The sequence below is a fragment of the Oncorhynchus tshawytscha genome, linkage group LG33, assembly GCF_018296145.1.
Source record: "Oncorhynchus tshawytscha isolate Ot180627B linkage group LG33, Otsh_v2.0, whole genome shotgun sequence".
Lineage (NCBI taxonomy): Eukaryota > Metazoa > Chordata > Actinopteri > Salmoniformes > Salmonidae > Oncorhynchus > Oncorhynchus tshawytscha.
Window position 1 is genome coordinate 9,492,231 of NC_056461.1, and position 17,355 is coordinate 9,509,585.

Genomic DNA, 17,355 nt, shown 5'->3' on the forward strand with positions numbered 1-17,355 from the left:
GCTCTCGTTCAATTGCTTTTCTACAGACAATGGAATTCTCCGGTTGGAACATTATTGAAGATTTATGACACAAAACATCCTAAAGATTGATTCTATACTTAGTTTGACAAGTTTCTACGACCAGTAATATAACTTTTTTAACTTTTCGTATGATGTTCGGCTGGACTTGAACGCGCGTTTGGATTTGTTTACCAAACGCCCTAACAAAAGAAGCTATTCGGACATAAAGTTCATAATTTATCGAACAAATCAAACATTTATTGTGGAACTGGGATTCCTGGGAGTGCAATCTGATGAAGATCATCAAAGGTAAGTGAATATTTATGATGCTATTTCTGACTAATGTTGACTACACAATATGGCGGATATCTTTTTAGCTGCTTTGTTGTCTGAACGCTGTACTCAGATTATTGCATGGTTTGCATTTTCCGTAATGTTTTTTAAAAATCTGACACAGCAGTTGCATTAACTTCTTGGTGACGGGGCAGTATTTTCACATCCGGATGAAATGCATTCCCAAATTCAACTGCCTGCTACTCATCCTCAGAAGATAAGATATGCAAATTATTAGTAGATTTGGATAGAAAACACTCTGAAGTTTCTAAAACTGTTTGAATCATGTCTGTGAGTATAACATAACTTATTTAGCAGGCGAAACCCCAAGGACAAACCATTCAGATTTTTATTTTTGAGGTCACTCTCTTTTCAATGGGTTTTCATTGGGAATCCAGATGTCCAAGGGACCTTCTTGCAGTTCCTATCGCTTCCACTGGATGTCAACAGTCTTTAGAAATTGGTTGAGATTTTCCTTTGTGTAATGAAGAAGTATGGCTATCTTGAACGAGGGTCACTTGAAGTGTACTGTTAGATAGAGGCGTGTGACAAGAAAGCTAGCTACAGTTTGTTTTCCTCCTGTATTGAACACAGATAATCCCGTCTTCAATTATTCAATTATTTATTGATTATTTACGTTAAAAAATACCTAAAGTTGTATTACAAAAGTAGTTTGAAATGTTTTGGCAAAGTTTACAGGTAACTTTTGAGATATTTTGTAGTCACATTGGGCAAGTTGGAATCAATGTTTTTCTGGATCAAACACGCCAAATAAATGGACATTTTGGAAATATATCGACGGAATTAATCGAACAAAAGGACCATTTGTGATGTTTAAGGGACATATTGGAGTGCCAACAAAAGAAGCTCGTCAAAGGTAAGGTATGAATTATATTTTTATTTCTGCGTTTTGTGTCACGCCTGCAGGGTTGAAATATACTTTTCTCTCTTTGTTTACGGAGGTGCTATCCTCAGATAATAGCATCGTTTGCTTTCGCCGAAAAGACTTTTTGAAATCTGACATGTTGGCTGGATTCACAACAAGTGTACCTTTAATTTGCTATCTTGCATGTGTGATTTAATGAAAGTTTGATTTTTCGCAATTTATTTGAATTTGGAGCTCTGCATTTCCCTGGCTTTTGGTCAGGTGGGACGCTAGCTTCCCACATATCCATATCTCTAATTCCATGTATAACACTTGTATTTTCATCAACATTTATAATGAGTGTTTCTGTAAATTAATGTGGCTCTCTGCACAATCACCGCATGTTTTAGAACTACTGAACGTAACGCGGCAATGTAAAATGAGATTTTATTATATAAATATGCACTTTAGCGAACAAAACATACATGTTTTGTGTAACATGAAGTCCTATGAGTGTCATCTGATGAAGATCATCAAAGGTTAGTGATTCATTTTATCTCCATTTGTGCTTTTTGTGACTCTCTTTGGCTGGAAAAATGGCTGTGTTTTTCTGTGACTTGGTGGTGACCTAACATAATCATTTGTGGTGCTTTCGCTGTAAAGCCTTTTTGAAATCATACACTGTGGCTAGATTAATGAGAATTGTATCTTTAAAATGGTGTAAAACACCTGTATGCTGGAGGAATTTTAATTATGAGATTTTTGTTGTTTTGAATTTGGCGCCCTGCACTTTCACTGGCTGTTGGCGAGGTGGGACGCTACCCTCCCACATATCCCAGAGAGGTTAAACGTGTTAACCCTTGCAGGGCTGCAGGCCCAGATGGCATCCCCGGCCGCATCCTCAGAGCATGCACAGACCAGCTGGCTGGTGTGTTTACGGACATATTCAATCAATCCTGATCCCAGTCTGCTGTTCCCACACGCCCATAACCGTAAGGCTCTCCAGAGGGTAGTGAGGTCTGCACAACGCATCACCGGGGGCAAACTACCTGCCCCCCAGGACACCTACACCACCCAATGTCACAGAAAGGTCAAAAAGATTATCAAGGACAACAACCACCTGAGCCACTGCCTGTTCACCCCGCTATCATCCAGAAGGCGAGGTCAGTACAGGTGCATCAAAGCGTGGACCGAGAGACTGAAAAACAGCTTCTATCTCAAGGCCATCAGACTGTTAAACAGCCATCACTAACATTGAGTGGCTGCTGCCAACATACTGACTCAACTCTAGCCACTTTAATAATGGAAAAATTGATGTAATAAATGTATCACTAGCCACTTTAAACAATGCCACTTTATATGATGTTTTCATACCCTACATTACTCATCTCATATATGTATATACTGTACTCTACACCATCTACTGCATCTTGCCTATGCCGTTTGGCCATCACTCATTCATATATTTTTATGTACATATTCGTATTCATTCCTTTACACTTGTGTGTGTATAAGGTAGTTGTTGTGAAATTGTTAGGTTAGATTACTTGTTAGATATTACTGCATGGTCGGAACTAGAAGCACAAGCATTTCGCCACAATCACATTAATATCTGCTAACCATGTGTATGTGACAAATCAAATTTGATTTGATTTGACTCTGCTGTCCTAGCTTCAGGGGGAAGCTGGTTCCACTATTAGGGTGACAGGACAGAAAAGAGCGTGGACTGGGCTGAGTGGGAGCTGCCCTCTCGTAGGAGTGGGAGGGCCAAGAGACCAGAGCTGACAGAACATAGTACTTGGGTTTTGGGGTGTAGGGTTTGAGCATAGCCTGAAGGTAGGGAGGGGCTGTTCCTCTTGCTGCGCCATAGGCATGTAATCATGGTCTTGTAGTGGATGTTAGCTTCGACTGAAAGCCAGTGGAATGTGCAGAGGAGCAGGATGAGAATTTGGGGAAGGTTGAACACCAGGCGGGCTGCAGCATTCTGAATACGTTGCAAGGGTTTGATGGTACAAGTGGGGAGCCGAGCCAACAGCGAGTTGTAGTCCCGACGGGAGATGACAAGTGCCTAGATTAGAACCTGCACCGCTTCCTGTGTGAGGCAGGGCCGTATGCTACGGATATTGTAGAGCATGAACCTGCGTCATTGAGTCACTGTTTTGATGTTGGCAAAGAACGGCATGGTGTTTTCCAGGGTCACGCCGAAGGTTCTTTGCACTCTGGGAGGGGGACATTGTGGAATTGTCAACTATGATGGAGAGGTCTTGGGAGTGGGCAGCCCTACCCCGGGAGGAAAGGCAGCTCCGTCTTTTCGAGGTTGAGCCTGAGGTGGTGGGCCGACATTCAATCTGAGATATCTGCCAGGCACACAGAGATGCGTGTCGCCAATTGGTAGGAGCGGCGTGCCAGGTAGGATGCAATTCAAGAGTGTGAAAAGCCTGAGATGCCCATCCCTGAGAGGGTGGAGAGGAGGATCTAATGGTTCACTGTTTTGAAGGCAGTGGATACATCTCGGAGGATGAGAACAGAGGAGAGAGAGTCAGCGTTGGCAGTGCGGAGAGCCTCTGACACAGAGAGGAGCAGTCTTAGTTGAGTGAACCGTCTTGAAGCCTGACGGGTTAGGGTCAAGAAGATCGTTCTGAGAGATAGCGAGAGAGTTGGTTAGAGACAGCATGCTCAAGTGTTTTGAAAATGAAAGAACGAAGGGATACTGGTCTGTATTATTTTTATGTCGGAGGGACCGAGTGCTGATTTCTTGTGGAGGGGAGCGACTCTGGCCAGTTTGAAGTCAGAGGGGATGGTCAGGGAGGAGTTGATGAGGGCAGTGAGAAATGGGAGGTCTCCAGAGATGGTCTGGAGAAGGGAGGAAGGGATGGGGTCGAGCGGGCAGGTTGTTGGGTGGCCGAACCTCAGTAGTTGCAAGATTTTATCTGAAGAGAGAGGGGAGAAAGGCGTAGGGTAGTTTTGTGTGAGTGGGACCAATGGACTCTGTAGGCTGAGTGAATGAGGAGCGGCTGTCGCTAACCTTCTTGGTTGACCAAGTCGTCTTCGTAGAAGGGGGGGGATTAAGGAGAAAGTCGAAAATAGTTTCCTAGGGTTAGAGTGACAGAAAGTGGTTTTAGCAGCAGATACAGAGGACGAGAAGATAGAGATGAGGAAGTGAAAGGATGATAGGTCCTCCGGAAGTTTAGTTTCCCTCCATTTCCGCTCAGCTTCCCGCAGCCCTCTTCTTTAAGAATGCAATGAGTTACTCGGAGGGAGGCCCGAGCCGGCCGGGAGAAAAGGGGGACAGAGCAAGTCATAGGATGTGGAAAGGGAGGAGAGTAGGATTGAAGAGGAAGAATTCAGATACAGAGGGGGGAGAAGGATTAAGCAGAAGTGAGAGATAATAGGATGAGAATAGTGGGAGAGAGGGAGTGAAGACTGCGACCGCGCATGACCGTCTGGGTAGGGGCTGAGTGGCTGTTGGAGGAGAGGGAGACAGAAAAGGAAACACAGTAGTGATCAGAGACTTGGAGGGGGGGTTGCAATGAGATTAATAGGCGAACAGCCTCCATTAAAGATGAGGTCAAGCCTATTGCCTGCCTTGTGAGTGGGAAGAGACTGGGAACGGGTCAGGTCAAAAGCGGCAAGGAGAGGGAAGAAAGAGTTAGAGAAATTCATTGAAGGGCAGACGTAGGGAGGTTGACGTCGCCGAGTACGAAGAGCGGTGAGCCATCGTCAGGAAATGAGCTCACCGAGCTCATTGAAGAACTCTTAGGGGACCTGGTGGGTGATAGATAGCAACAATGTTAAGCTTGAGTGGACAAGTGACAGCATGGAATTTAAAGGAGGAGATGGACAGGTGTGCGGGAGAAAAGAGAAAATCTCCACTTAGGAGGAATTCGTAGCCCGTGGCCACCACCACCACGACCAGATGCTCTCGGACTATGAGAGAAAACCAAGTCAGATGAAGAGAGAGCGGCTGGAGTAGCAGCTTTCTCTGGTGTGATCCATGTCTCCGTCAGGGCCAAGTCAAGGGACTGAAGGGCAGCATAGGCTGAGATGTACTCAGCGGTCTTGACCACAGATCGGCAGTTCCAAACGCTGCCAGAGACCAGGAATTTCACATGGGTTGTGTGCGCAGGGTACACTAAATCAAAAGGTCTGTAAAGCCTCCAGGTAAAGCCTCCAGGTAAAGCCTCCAGGTAGAGGAGGGAACAGGTATAGAAACACACACACATAGTTGCCAAAGCTACAAAAGAGCCAAATGGAATCATCTGAAAATAACTAGGTAAGATAGTCCAATGAGAGAGTGGTGTGGAGTCTTCCTCTCTTTCCTTCCTCAAACAACTCAGCAGAACAACTCGTTCGAAGCGCCTTTGTTTCAGTGTCTTAGTTTGGCGATGAGACCGCCGCTGAGAGAACAGCGTAGACTGAAGTACTAACACTAATTGCCTTGTAGAGGTGAAGACCACAACTCCCGGTACTAATTACGGATTGCCATGGAGAGGACGGTGAAGGAACATTATGCTTGTTTCTAATAACCAATTTGACTGGGGTCATACAAATGACTGATTGATCGTGCCTGGGAGGAATCCTCACCATCCGTCTAAGCAATTTGGCAGCACGCCCAGAACCAAGGGATATCTCAGTTTCAAGGTCTCAGCTTGGAGAGAAGAAGCCTCATGAGGTATTGGTCGGTCGCATGCATGAAGCAAACGTTAATGATGAATTCGTTATGAATAATGAATCATGTAAATCATGCAAATATAACCTGTCTGTGTAAGCAGTATATTGGAGAACTAATGGGACTCTCCCGACCGACGTGTGTTATGCTGCATTCAGTTTGTTGGAACCTCTCCAGCTTGCTGATAATAAAGAATGACTCATTTAATATTGACTTCAGGTTGTCGCTGGTATTGCACACGACACTACCCCTCCAACGCAGACACACACACAGAGCGATCACCATGACAGGGAAGATGATGGCCGCTACGGTAGACTTGAGGGTCCAGAGGACAGCCAGACAGATAATCTGGACCAGGGTGAAGAGATGGACTCTCCTCAGAGGAACGTGACGCAGGAAGGAGAAGTCTGGCTGGTGCTTGGCTGGCATCAGGTACAGCTTGATACGCTCCCAGAACTAGGAGGGAGAGAGGAGGTGGGTGAGTACACACACACACACACACACACATAAACGTGTGTGTGCGTGCAGACACATACATACAGTGCCTTGCGAAAGTATTCAACCCCCTTGAACTTTGCGACCTTTTGCCACATTTCAGGCTTCAAACATAAAGATATAAAACTGTATTTTTTTGTGAAGAATCAACAACAAGTGGGACACAATCATGAAGTGGAACGACATTTATTGGATATTTCAAACTTTTTTAACAAATCAAAAACTGAAAAATTGGGCGTGCAAAATTATTCAGCCCCCTTAAGTTAATACTTTGTAGCGCTACCTTTTGCTGCGATTACAGCTGTAAGTCGCTTGGGGTATGTCTCTATCAGTTTTGCACATCGAGAGACTGACATTTTTTCCCATTCCTCCTTGCAAAACAGCTCGAGCTCAGTGAGGTTGGATGGAGAGCATTTGTGAACAGCAGTTTTCAGTTCTTTCCACAGATTCTCGATTGGATTCAGGTCTGGACTTTGACTTGGCCATTCTAACACCTGGATATGTTTATTTTTGAACCATTCCATTGTGGATTTTGCTTTATGTTTTGGATCATTGTCTTGTTGGAAGACAAATCTCCATCCCAATCTCAGGTCTTTTGCAGACTCCATCAGGTTTTCTTCCAGAATGGTCCTGTATTTGGCTCCATCCATCTTCCCATCAATTTTAACCATCTTCCCTGTCCCTGCTGAAGAAAAGCAGGCCCAAACCATGATGCTGCCACCACCATGTTTGACAGTGGGGATGGTGTGTTCAGGGTGATGAGCTGTGTTGCTTTTATGCCAAACATAACGTTTTGCATTGTTGCCAAAATTTCAATTTTGGTTTCATCTGACCAGAGCACCTTCTTCCACATGTTTGGTGTGTCTCCCAGGTGGCTTGTGGCAAACTTTAAATGGCACTTTTTATGGATATCTTTAAGAAATGGCTTTCTTCTTGCCACTCTTCCATAAAGGCCAGATTTGTGCAATATACGACTGATTGTTGTCCTATGGACAGAGTCTCCCACCTCAGCTGTAGATCTCTGCAGTTCATCCAGAGTGATCATGGGCCTCTTGGCTGCATCTCTGATCAGTCTTCTCCTTGTATGAGCTGAAAGTTTAGAGGGACGGCCAGGTCTTGGTAGATTTGCAGTGGTCTGATACTCCTTCCATTTCAATATTATCGCTTGCACAGTGCTCCTTGGGATGTTTAAAGCTTGGGAAATCTTTTTGTATCCAAATCCGGCTTTAAACTTCTTCAAAACAGTATCTCGGACCTGCCTGGTGTGTTCCTTGTTCTTCATGATGCTCTCTGCGCTTTTAACGGACCTCTGAGACTATCACAGTGCAGGTGCATTTATACGGAGACCTGATTACACACAGGTGGATTGTATTTATCATCATTAGTCATTTAGGTCAACATTGGATCATTCAGAGATCCTCACTGAACTTCTGGAGAGAGTTTGCTGCACTGAAAGTAAAGGGTCTGAATAATTTTGCACGCCCAATTTTTCAGTTTTTGATTTGAAAATACAGTTTTATATCTTTAAAGCCTGAAATGTTGAAGCCTGAAATGTGGCAAAAGGTCGCAAAGTTCAAGGGGGCCGAATACTTTCGCAAGGCACTGTACATACACACACAGACAGACAGACACGCATACGAGTGCACATACACACACACAAATGTACCTGTATTCCTGCGAGTGAGGCTACTCCCATGTAGAGGAAGACACCGTAGAGAACAGGCATGGGGATGTACTGGGGGAAACACAATATACAGGTTAACACAATCCTCCATAACACTACCCACTTTGTGATGTGGAGGCCCATTCTCTCACTGACTCACCTGAAGGACAGGAGCTAGGAAGATGGAAACTCCAGTTAAGACAAACACCAGAATACCCGTCAACCTCTGCTCCCTGTAAAACACACATACACACACACACACAGAGTTAGAACAAACATCACTGTCAACCTCTAACACACTCACCCTGTCACCCACACCCACTATATCTCTCCTCACTCATACAAACCCCGTATCCCTCCCTACCTGACTCCCAGGAACTGGGGCTGCTCTCCTGGGGCGCTGGACTCACTCTCCATCTTCAGAGAGTCGATGTGGGCGATGGAGATGACAGTTGCAGCCACGTACCAGGGCAGGCCCAGGAAGGAACACACTGCCATCAGAATACCCACCCAGAACAGGTCCAGATGGTACCCACAACCTTTCTGTTGGAGGAAGAAGGAGGGGAGGGAGAAGGAGGGGAGGGAAATGGGGAGCGGAGAGAGAAGGAGGAGAGGGAGGAGAGAGGAGGGGAGCGGATAGAGAAGGAGGGGAGCGGAGGCGAAGGAGGAGGAGGAGGGAAGGAGGGCAGCGGAGAGAGAAGGAGGGGAGCGGAGAGAGAAGGAGGGGAGGAGCGAAAAGAAGGAGGGCAGCGGAGAGAGAAGGAGGGGAGCGGCGAGAGAAGAAGGAGGGAGCGGCGAGAGAAGAAGGAGGGGAGACGAGAGAGAAGGAGGGGAACGGCGAGAGAAGGAGGGGAACGGAGAGAAGGAGGAGGAGCGAGAGAGAAGGAGGGGAGCGGAGAGAGAAGGGAGGGGAGCGGAGAGAGAGAAGGAGGGGAGCGGAGAGAGAAGGAGGGGAGCGGAGAGAGAAGGAGGGGACGGCGAGAGAAGGAGGGGAGCGGAGAGAGAGGAGGGGAGGGCGAAGGAGGAGAGAGAAGGAGAGCAGAGAGAGAAGGAGGGGAGCGGAGAGAGAAGGAGGGGAGCGGAGAGAGAAGGAGGGAGGGCGAAGGGAGAGAGAAGGAGGAGAGGGAAGGAGGGGAGCGGAGAGAGAAGGAGGGGAGCAGAGAGGAGAAGAGCAGAGAGAGAAGGAGGGGAGGGAGGAGAGGAAGGGAGGAGAGAGAGAGGAGTGGAGGGCGAAGGAGGAGAGAGAAGGAGGGGAGGGAAATGGGGAGCGGAGAGAGAAGGAGGGGAGCGGAGAGAGGAGGAGAGCAGAGAGAGAAGGAGGGGAGGAGCGAGGAAGGGAGGAGAAAGAAGAAGGAGGGGGGAGAGAGAAGGAGGGCAGCGGAGAGAGAAGGAGGGAGCAGGGCGAAGGAGGAGAGAGAGAGGAGGGCAGAGAGAGAAAGGAGGGGGGAGCGGAGAGAGAAGGAGAGCAGGGGGAGAGAGGGGAGGAGGGCAGCGGAGAGAGAAGGAGGAGGAGAGCAGAGAGAGAAGGAGGGGAGCGGAGAAAGGAGGAGGGGAGCGGAGAGAGGAGGAGAGCAGAGAGAGAAGGAGGGGAGGAGCGAGGAGGAGAGCAGAGAGAGAAGGAGGGGAGGGAGAAGGAGGGGAGGGAGCGGAGAGAGAAGGAGGGGAGTGGAGAGAGGAGGAGAGCAGAGAGAGAAGGAGAGGAGGAGCGAGAAGGGAGGAGGAGCGAAGAAGGAGGGGGAGAGAGAAGGAGGGGAGCGGAGAGAGAAGGAGGGGAGCAGAGAAAGGAGGAGAGCAGAGAGAGGAGGAGGGGAGCGGAGAGAGGAGGAGGGGAGCGGAGAGAGAGGAGAGCAGGAGGGGGAGGGAGAGAGAAGGAGGGGGAGCGGAGAGAGAAGGAGGGCGGCGGAGAGAGAAGGAGGGGAGGGCGAAGGAGGAGGGAGCGGAGGGAAGGAGGGGAGCGGAGAGAGGAGGAGGAGAGCAGAGAGAGAAGGAGGGGAGGGCGAAGGAGGAGAGGGAAGGAGGGCAGCGGAGAGAGAGAAGGAGGGGAGCGGAGAGAGAAGGAGGGGGAGCGAGAAGAAGGAGGGGAGTGAGAAGAAGGAGAAGGAGTGGGAGGAAGAAGGAGGGGAGAAAGACAGGAGGGATAAGGAGGAGAAGGACGGGAGGGATAAAGAGGGAAAGGAGAAGGAGGGGAGGGAGAAGGAGGGGAAGGAGGGGAGGGAGAATGAGGAGGAGGAGGGGAGAGAGAGAGGTAGGGGAGAGAGAGGGAGGGAGGGAGAAGAAGCGGAAGAGAGAAGGAGGGGGATGGGGAGCGGAGAGAAAGGGAGGGGGCAGGTAGCATTCAAGAGTTATTGTGTTGCTGTTGTGTTCATGGTTGTATTTCATGGTTATTGAATGGCCGTGTTTATGTTGCATTTATATTTATGTTCCTATTTTTGGGGGGAGAAAACAGCCACGAACAGAGTGTGATGGAGAGGATTCGCCGACGGGCTACGCTCCCTTGGGAGCGACAAGCCTAAGTAAGTAAGTGTGTTCATGGTTGCAGTTGTGTTGTGTTGTCATTGCGGCCACACTGTACCTTGAGTTTATTCTCTTTGCGGTTGACGATGACAGCGCTGATCTGTTGGTCCATGAAGATGAGGATGGTGACCAGGAGAGCAGGGACGGCGCTGGCCACATACACCCACCACGGGTTCTTACCAAACGGCATCACCACCCAGCCACGGTCTGGACGCGTCGGCTACAACACACACACATATTTATGTAGCCTTTATTCACACAGGGAGTTACTTTGAGGCCCAGGTCTTTTTTTCAAGTGAGTCCTGTATGGTGCTGAAGACACACACACACACACACACACACACACACACACACACACATCATGCAGTTTACATGCATCACTAAATCCAACAAAAAGACACATGCAACTCATACACTTAGGCCAAAATCAAACATATTGAATCACACTGAAAATGCATGCAACTCATACAGACACGTTGGGTTAAGGGTCAGAAATACCTGAAACTCTGTGGGTACAATTAGTTTGGGCGTGTCCAGCCCTACAAGCATATCCAGACCCACAAACGTCATGATTGACATGAAGATGGAGAAATCACTGATCAGTTTCCTCAGCTAGGCCCACCCACACAACAAACACACACACACACACACACACACACACACACACACACACACACACAGATAAACAAGCAGACAGACAAAAAGAGGGGCGGAAGAGATGGAGGAAAAAAGACAGACGTACAAAACAAATACACGGACAGGAGAGAGGGATGAAAATAAAAGAGAAGTGTGAGTGTCAGTATGTTAATGTCTCAAAATCATTCATTTCAAACTTTTTATCCCCGAATGATTTCAGGAAGAAGGAAGAGATCGAGAAGGAGAGAACGAGCAGAAGAGAGGGAGTGACAGAGCAAAAGATGAGGGGAGGAGAGGAACCTTGACTTCCGTGGGCACGTGCAGTTTGGGCGTATCCAGGCCTAACAGGTAGTCTATCCCACAGAACACCAGGATGGAGATGATGATGGAGAAATCACCAACCAAGGAACGGCACTGGAGCACAGGCAGGAAGAGGATGGACGTGGACAGGAAAGGACAGGGTGGGGGACGATCGTGGGAGGGGGGTAAAGTGGGGAGAGTTGACCGTCAAGGGAAGAGGTTGAGTTTACGTGACCTACCCATCACGCAATATGTAATAAACACCAAACAAAGATCCCCTGCATCAAATGTCTCACATTCTATGCCCCAGAGTGTCTCTCACCTTGGTGGGGAAGTAGCGGCTAGTCTTGAACTTCTTGAGGGAGACGGTCATGGAGTAGGTGCCGAAGAACAGGATAAAAGATATGAGGGCCAGGTCTGGGACGTACTTACACGCGTTCCCCAGCAGGGCGCCGCCATACTTCACACACTCCTTCTTACTCAGCTGACTCCAGTCCAGACCTGTTATGTTATACTACACACACAGAGACACAGAGAGACACAGAGAGACAGAATACAGAGACACAGAGAGAGAATACAGAGACACAGACACAGAGAGAGAGAGAGAGAGAGAGAGAGAGAGAGAATACAGAGACACAGAGAGAGACACAGAGAGACAGAGAGAGAGAGAATACAGAGAGAGACACAGACACAGAGAGAGAGAGAATACAGAGACACAGAGAGACAGAGAGACACAGACAGACAGAGAGACACAGAACAGAGAGAGAGACACAGAGACACAGAGAGAGAGACACAGAGAGACACAGACACAGAGAGAGAGAATACAGAGACACAGAGAGAGACACAGAGAGAGAGACACAGAGACACAGAGAGAGACAGAGACACAGAGAGAGACAGAGAAAGAGAGAATACAGAGACACAGAGAGAGACAGAGAGAGAGAATACAGAGACACAGAGAGAGACAGAGAGAGAGAGAATACAGAGACACAGAGAGAGACAGAGACAGAGAGAGAGAGAGAGAGAGAGAATACAGAGTAGTGCAGAAACGAACGTGGACAGGCAGCACAGTGCTGCTAGTCCTGTGACTATGTTACGTCCTACAGTCTATTTTTTGGCCACAGGCAGACTGTTCCCCATAGACCCAACCATCTGAGAAACAGATGAGTGAATGAGTCCCCGTTAGCTCCCGAGCCACTTACCAAATCAGTCATATTATCGTCCGCGAGTGGAACTGAAACGTTAAAAGCCATCGCGGCAGCTGCAGAGAGAGAGAGAGATACAGAGAGAAGTCAGGTGCCCCAGCTAGATTACACGACGCCAGTTATATGGGAACATGACCGATTTGTAGCATGATGTAGCAGTATACTCACTCAGATAGCAGCCAGAGAAAGAGAAGCAGAAACAGACAGCACACGCATCAGTTACAGTAGTTGAGAGGGCGAATACAGACAGTACAAGGGGATGGCAGGTAGACTTGAGGTAAGAGTGTTGGGCCAGTAACCGAAAGGTGGCTGGTTCAAATACCGGAGCCGACAAGGTGAACAAAAATCTGTTTCTGTGCTCCAGGGGCTCTATACAATGGAGACCCTTGCCATGACCTCACTCCCTGCGGGTGTCTCAGGGGGAGTTGGAATATGCAACAAAAAAACAACATATTTTCATTACACACTTGTGTGTAACAGACAAATATAAGCACCCTCCCCAAAGCATTATTATTATAGTATACACATCCCCCAAACGAGGGGATACGTCTCGAGGAAGAATGGGATGTGAACTCCCTAAACTGCCCTGCAGATGGCAATACTGCACTTCACTGGTGTCAGTTCTAGTGAAGCACCCAATTAAGAAGGAGAGGAGGAGGACACGGAGGAGAAACAGGAGGAGTGGCCGGAGGAGGAACGGGAGGAGTGGCCGGAGGAGAAACAGGAGGAGTGGCCGGAGGAGAAACAGGAGGAGTGGCCGGAGGAGAAACAGGAGGAGTGGCCGGAGGAGGAACAGGAGGAGTGGCCGGAGGAGAAACAGGAGGAGTGGCCGGAGGAGGAACGGGAGGAGTGGCCGGAGGAGAAACAGGAGGAGGACACGGAGGAGAAACAGGAGGAGTGGCCGGAGGAGAAACAGGAGGAGTGGCCGGAGGAGAAACAGGAGGAGTGGCCGGAGGAGAAACAGGAGGAGTGGCCGGAGGAGAAACAGGAGGAGTGGCCGGAGGAGGAACGGAGGAGAAACAGGAGGGCCGGAGGAGGAACAGGAGGAGGAACGGGAGGAGTGGCCGGAGGAGGAACGGAGGAGAAACAGGAGGAGTGGCCGGAGGAGGAACGGAGGAGAAACAGGAGGAGAAACAGGAGGAGTGGCCGGAGGAGGACACGGAGGAGGGAGGGCCGGAGGAGGAACAGGAGGAGTGGCCGGAGGAGGAACAGGAGGAGTGGCCGGAGGAGGAACAGGAGGAGTGGCCGGAGGAGGAACAGGAGGAGTGGCCGGAGGAGGAACAGGAGGAGTGGCCGGAGGAGGAACAGGAGGAGTGGCCGGAGGAGGAACAGGAGGAGGAACGGGAGGAGTGGCCGGAGGAGAACGGGAGGAGTGGCCGGAGGAGAAACAGGAGGAGTGGCCGGAGGAGAAACAGGAGGAGTGGCCGGAGGAGGAACGGGAGGAGGGCCGGAGGAGGAACAGGAGGAGGGCCGGAGGAGGAACAGGAGGAGGGCACGGAGGAGGAACAGGAGGAGTGGCCGGAGGAACAGGAACAGGAGGAGAAACAGGAGGAGTGGCCGGAGGAGGAACAGGAGGAAGGAGGAACAGGAGGAGGACACGGAGGAGAAACAGGAGGAGTGGCCGGAGGAGGAACGGGAGGAGTGGCCGGAGGAGGAACGGGAGGAGTGGCCGGAGGAGGAACGGGAGAAGAGGAAGGAATGAGATGAGGAGGAGAGACAGCAGCAGAAGAAGAGGAGGGAGAGGAGAGGCTCACCCTGGTCAGGTGCGATACATTCACACCTGTATGTGGTAACGTAGTCGGGCTTGAAGACACGGTTGATGGGGTAGTACTTAAAGGAGCCCACCTGTAGTAACACATTACAAAAACAGTTAAGACACCTCGTGAGTGCGTGTGTGTGTGTGTGTGTGTGTGTCACCCACCATCTTCTTGATGGCGTCCGAGATGAAGATGAAGGAGATGAGGCTGGAGAAGCCCTCCTCGGTGAAGCGGGTGATATATTTGATGATGTAACTGGCGTCCGTGGCGACCAGGATCAGACACTGCAGACAGGAGTGGAGACCAATCCACAGACGCAGCTCCATGTAGTCTATAGTGTTAGACCTGGGACACACATTCGCACCAGCGTCAGAAGAAACAAACTAAGTGCACAAAAGAAGGATCAGACAGATACAGCCTGTGTGTGTGTGTGTATGTGTGGCTCACTTGCAGAACTCGTAGAGCAGTTTCTCGAAGATGAGGATGGGTCCAGTAGAACTGAGAATGATGAGAGGCTGACCTCCTAACAGACAGAACACTGTACCTGCTAACGCTGTACCCAGGAAACTCTCCATCACACCCTGCCACAGGGAGAGAGGGGGAGGAGTTGAGACCGGTGTTTAACTTACGCATGTTGGCGTGTAAGTGTGTGTGTGTGTGTGTGTGTACCTGGTAGTTGTCAGTGGCGTCTCCCAGCAGGCCTCCGAAGGTGATGGCGTTGGTGATGCAGCCCAGGTAGATGAACAGAACAGCAGAGATGGACTGGATGTGAAAGCCCTGGGAGAAATCACTAAGGATCCACGGAACCTTCCTCTTAATGTCCAGCCACAGGCCTCCACAGAACCTGGGACACACAGAGACACAGGTAAGCACCCCCCCGGCTAGTTCTATTGGCCCCTGCTTAAAATGTTTTTTATTGGTTTCAAATGACAATTGTGATGCCAGAGTGCCTGCATGTTGCTTTGGGGGTCTTTAGATACTATTATAGGAAAGTAAACCTCCCAGCACTCCCATACCTGCCAGTGAATTGCAGTTCCTCTCCCAGTTCGTGGGGGATGGGCATCTCCTCGTCCTCTCCTCCTCCTGGCCCCCCAGCTGTCCCGGTCCCGTTCACCTGGCCTAGCTCATTCAGGTTCAGCACAGACTTCCTTTTGGGTAGGGGGAGGTTCAGTGTTGAGTTTGGACTAACTAACAGACATACTAACCCAGGAAGAATAGCTGCTGCTTATACGACATCTAACAGGGATCCAAATTAACAAAACTTAATTCAATGTTTCAATTGATCAGTCAGTCACTAAATACATACAGTTTATACCTCATGTCAGCAGAGGGGACCTTCTTGGGGGGCTCAATGCGTATTTTGGGGTCCCACTCCCCTGGGGGCAGAACGATGACCTCATCCAGAAACTCATCAATCCCCGCGATCAGGTCGTCCCTGTCCCGGGCTTTATACGCAACGTCACTGAACAACTGACAGGACAGCAGAGCACACTGTTATACACGACACATGATGGTGTGTGTGTGTGTGTGTGTGTGTGTGTAAAATAAAGAGGACAGAGTTGAACTGCAGAGCCCTGTCTGTAACATACTGACTGAGTGCGTAAGGTAACATATCCACTGAATATCTTGAGGTTATATTTTGTTAAACATTTTTATAAATGACAACAATCAATAAAAACGTTTGTCCCTCATTGTTTGTTTTTTGCTCATTCTTACGTCATCCACCATGAGCGTGGCGATAGCTCGGCCAATCTCGTTGTAGGACTTGCCTTTGCCATGAGGACCCAGCAAGACAAACAGAAACCTGCCAGGAGACACGGGGTTAACACAGCTGTAGAGCAGCAGGAGACACACACACACACACACACACACACACACACACCTGGTAGGTACGGGGACCTCGGTCAGGCCTCCCAGTGTGGTAGCCTGGGCCAGACGTACGAAAGCTACAAATGGTTTATCCAGGAAGTCCACTTCTCCAATCAGAACATTGGACGCCTCTGCATCACGAGGTATCTTCTTCATGAACTTGTTTTTCATCTAGGGGGGTAGGAAGCAGGATGGTCAAGAAAGAGAGAGACAGCAAATGGAGAGAGAGGTGGCAGAGGAACATGAGAGATGTATTTAGAGACCAAAGAGAAATCAGGGCTGCATTCCAAACACGTAAAAGACACACGCTCTCCCCTCAGGTCTCAAATTAAGTGGACACTTCTGATGACGTATCATGACTTATGATGAGTTGACACTTGCAGGGCAAAGGAAGAATTCATTCATTTTAAAATGGACCGCCCTTGCCCGGAAATGTGTCACTCGTTCGTCCCACGGTTGTGTTTTCAGTCATCACGGAACCACCGGTATCTATTGTGTTTATATGCCCTACAGTCAATTATGATTGCATTTCATATCTTGGCTAGAAGAGAAGGCATCTGCTGACATCGAATGCCATCCGATGATATCAGGTAAATCAAAAACTACAAGTGTGATGTCAGGGAAAGTTGGAATGCGCTAGCCAACGTTTCCAAAAGCTAACCAAACAAAAACATTTACGAGACGTGTTTGTGTCGTCATGTGCGTTAGTAGCACAATTCATAACTTATTCACGTTTGTTTTTATTTACACTTGTATGTTGACTTCTTCATGTTGATGTCTGTTTTAAGTTTTGGCAGACTTTTCTTAGCGGATGAACAATCATTGCGAATTGAATTATGGGGCATTTCAATAACCCAATGAAGGCTATTTGTAGCCAAAATAATGTCTATTATAGTGCACGAATAAAGCACGTAGGAACAGCATTTAAAATGTAAAGGCATGTTTTACTCTACTGTATTGTCATACGGCAGAGTGGCTGAAGTTGTCATTATTATGTCAGTGTTGATATCTAATCGATAGCTGATCACTCACTGCAAAGGACACGAGGCACA

The 17,355-nt window shown here is 48.8% G+C and overlaps 1 protein-coding gene across 5 annotated transcripts in view; it reads right to left on the reverse strand.

Moving 5' to 3' along the window:
* LOC112231497 (electrogenic sodium bicarbonate cotransporter 4-like) overlaps positions 1-17,355 on the reverse strand; it is a 37,462-nt gene that overhangs the window by 3,921 nt on the left and 16,186 nt on the right. For 2 of the 5 annotated variants that reach the window (XM_042311562.1, XM_042311565.1), the window contains 17 exons: positions 16,317-16,474; positions 16,151-16,238; positions 15,750-15,904; positions 15,451-15,582; positions 15,104-15,278; positions 14,882-15,015; positions 14,599-14,779; positions 14,432-14,522; positions 12,675-12,733; positions 11,798-11,989; positions 11,476-11,589; positions 11,038-11,151; positions 10,598-10,759; positions 8,390-8,568; positions 8,186-8,258; positions 8,029-8,097; positions 6,150-6,323 (listed from right to left, as the gene is read on the reverse strand). In XM_042311562.1, the coding sequence (XP_042167496.1) occupies positions 6,150-6,323; positions 8,029-8,097; positions 8,186-8,258; positions 8,390-8,568; positions 10,598-10,759; positions 11,038-11,151; positions 11,476-11,589; positions 11,798-11,989; positions 12,675-12,733; positions 14,432-14,522; positions 14,599-14,779; positions 14,882-15,015; positions 15,104-15,278; positions 15,451-15,582; positions 15,750-15,904; positions 16,151-16,238; positions 16,317-16,474 (2,250 nt within the window). The remainder of the gene's footprint in view (positions 1-6,149; positions 6,324-8,028; positions 8,098-8,185; positions 8,259-8,389; positions 8,569-10,597; positions 10,760-11,037; positions 11,152-11,475; positions 11,590-11,797; positions 11,990-12,674; positions 12,734-14,431; positions 14,523-14,598; positions 14,780-14,881; positions 15,016-15,103; positions 15,279-15,450; positions 15,583-15,749; positions 15,905-16,150; positions 16,239-16,316; positions 16,475-17,355) is intronic. The other 3 variants (XM_042311567.1, XM_042311563.1, XM_042311564.1) reach the window with 2 other exon arrangements.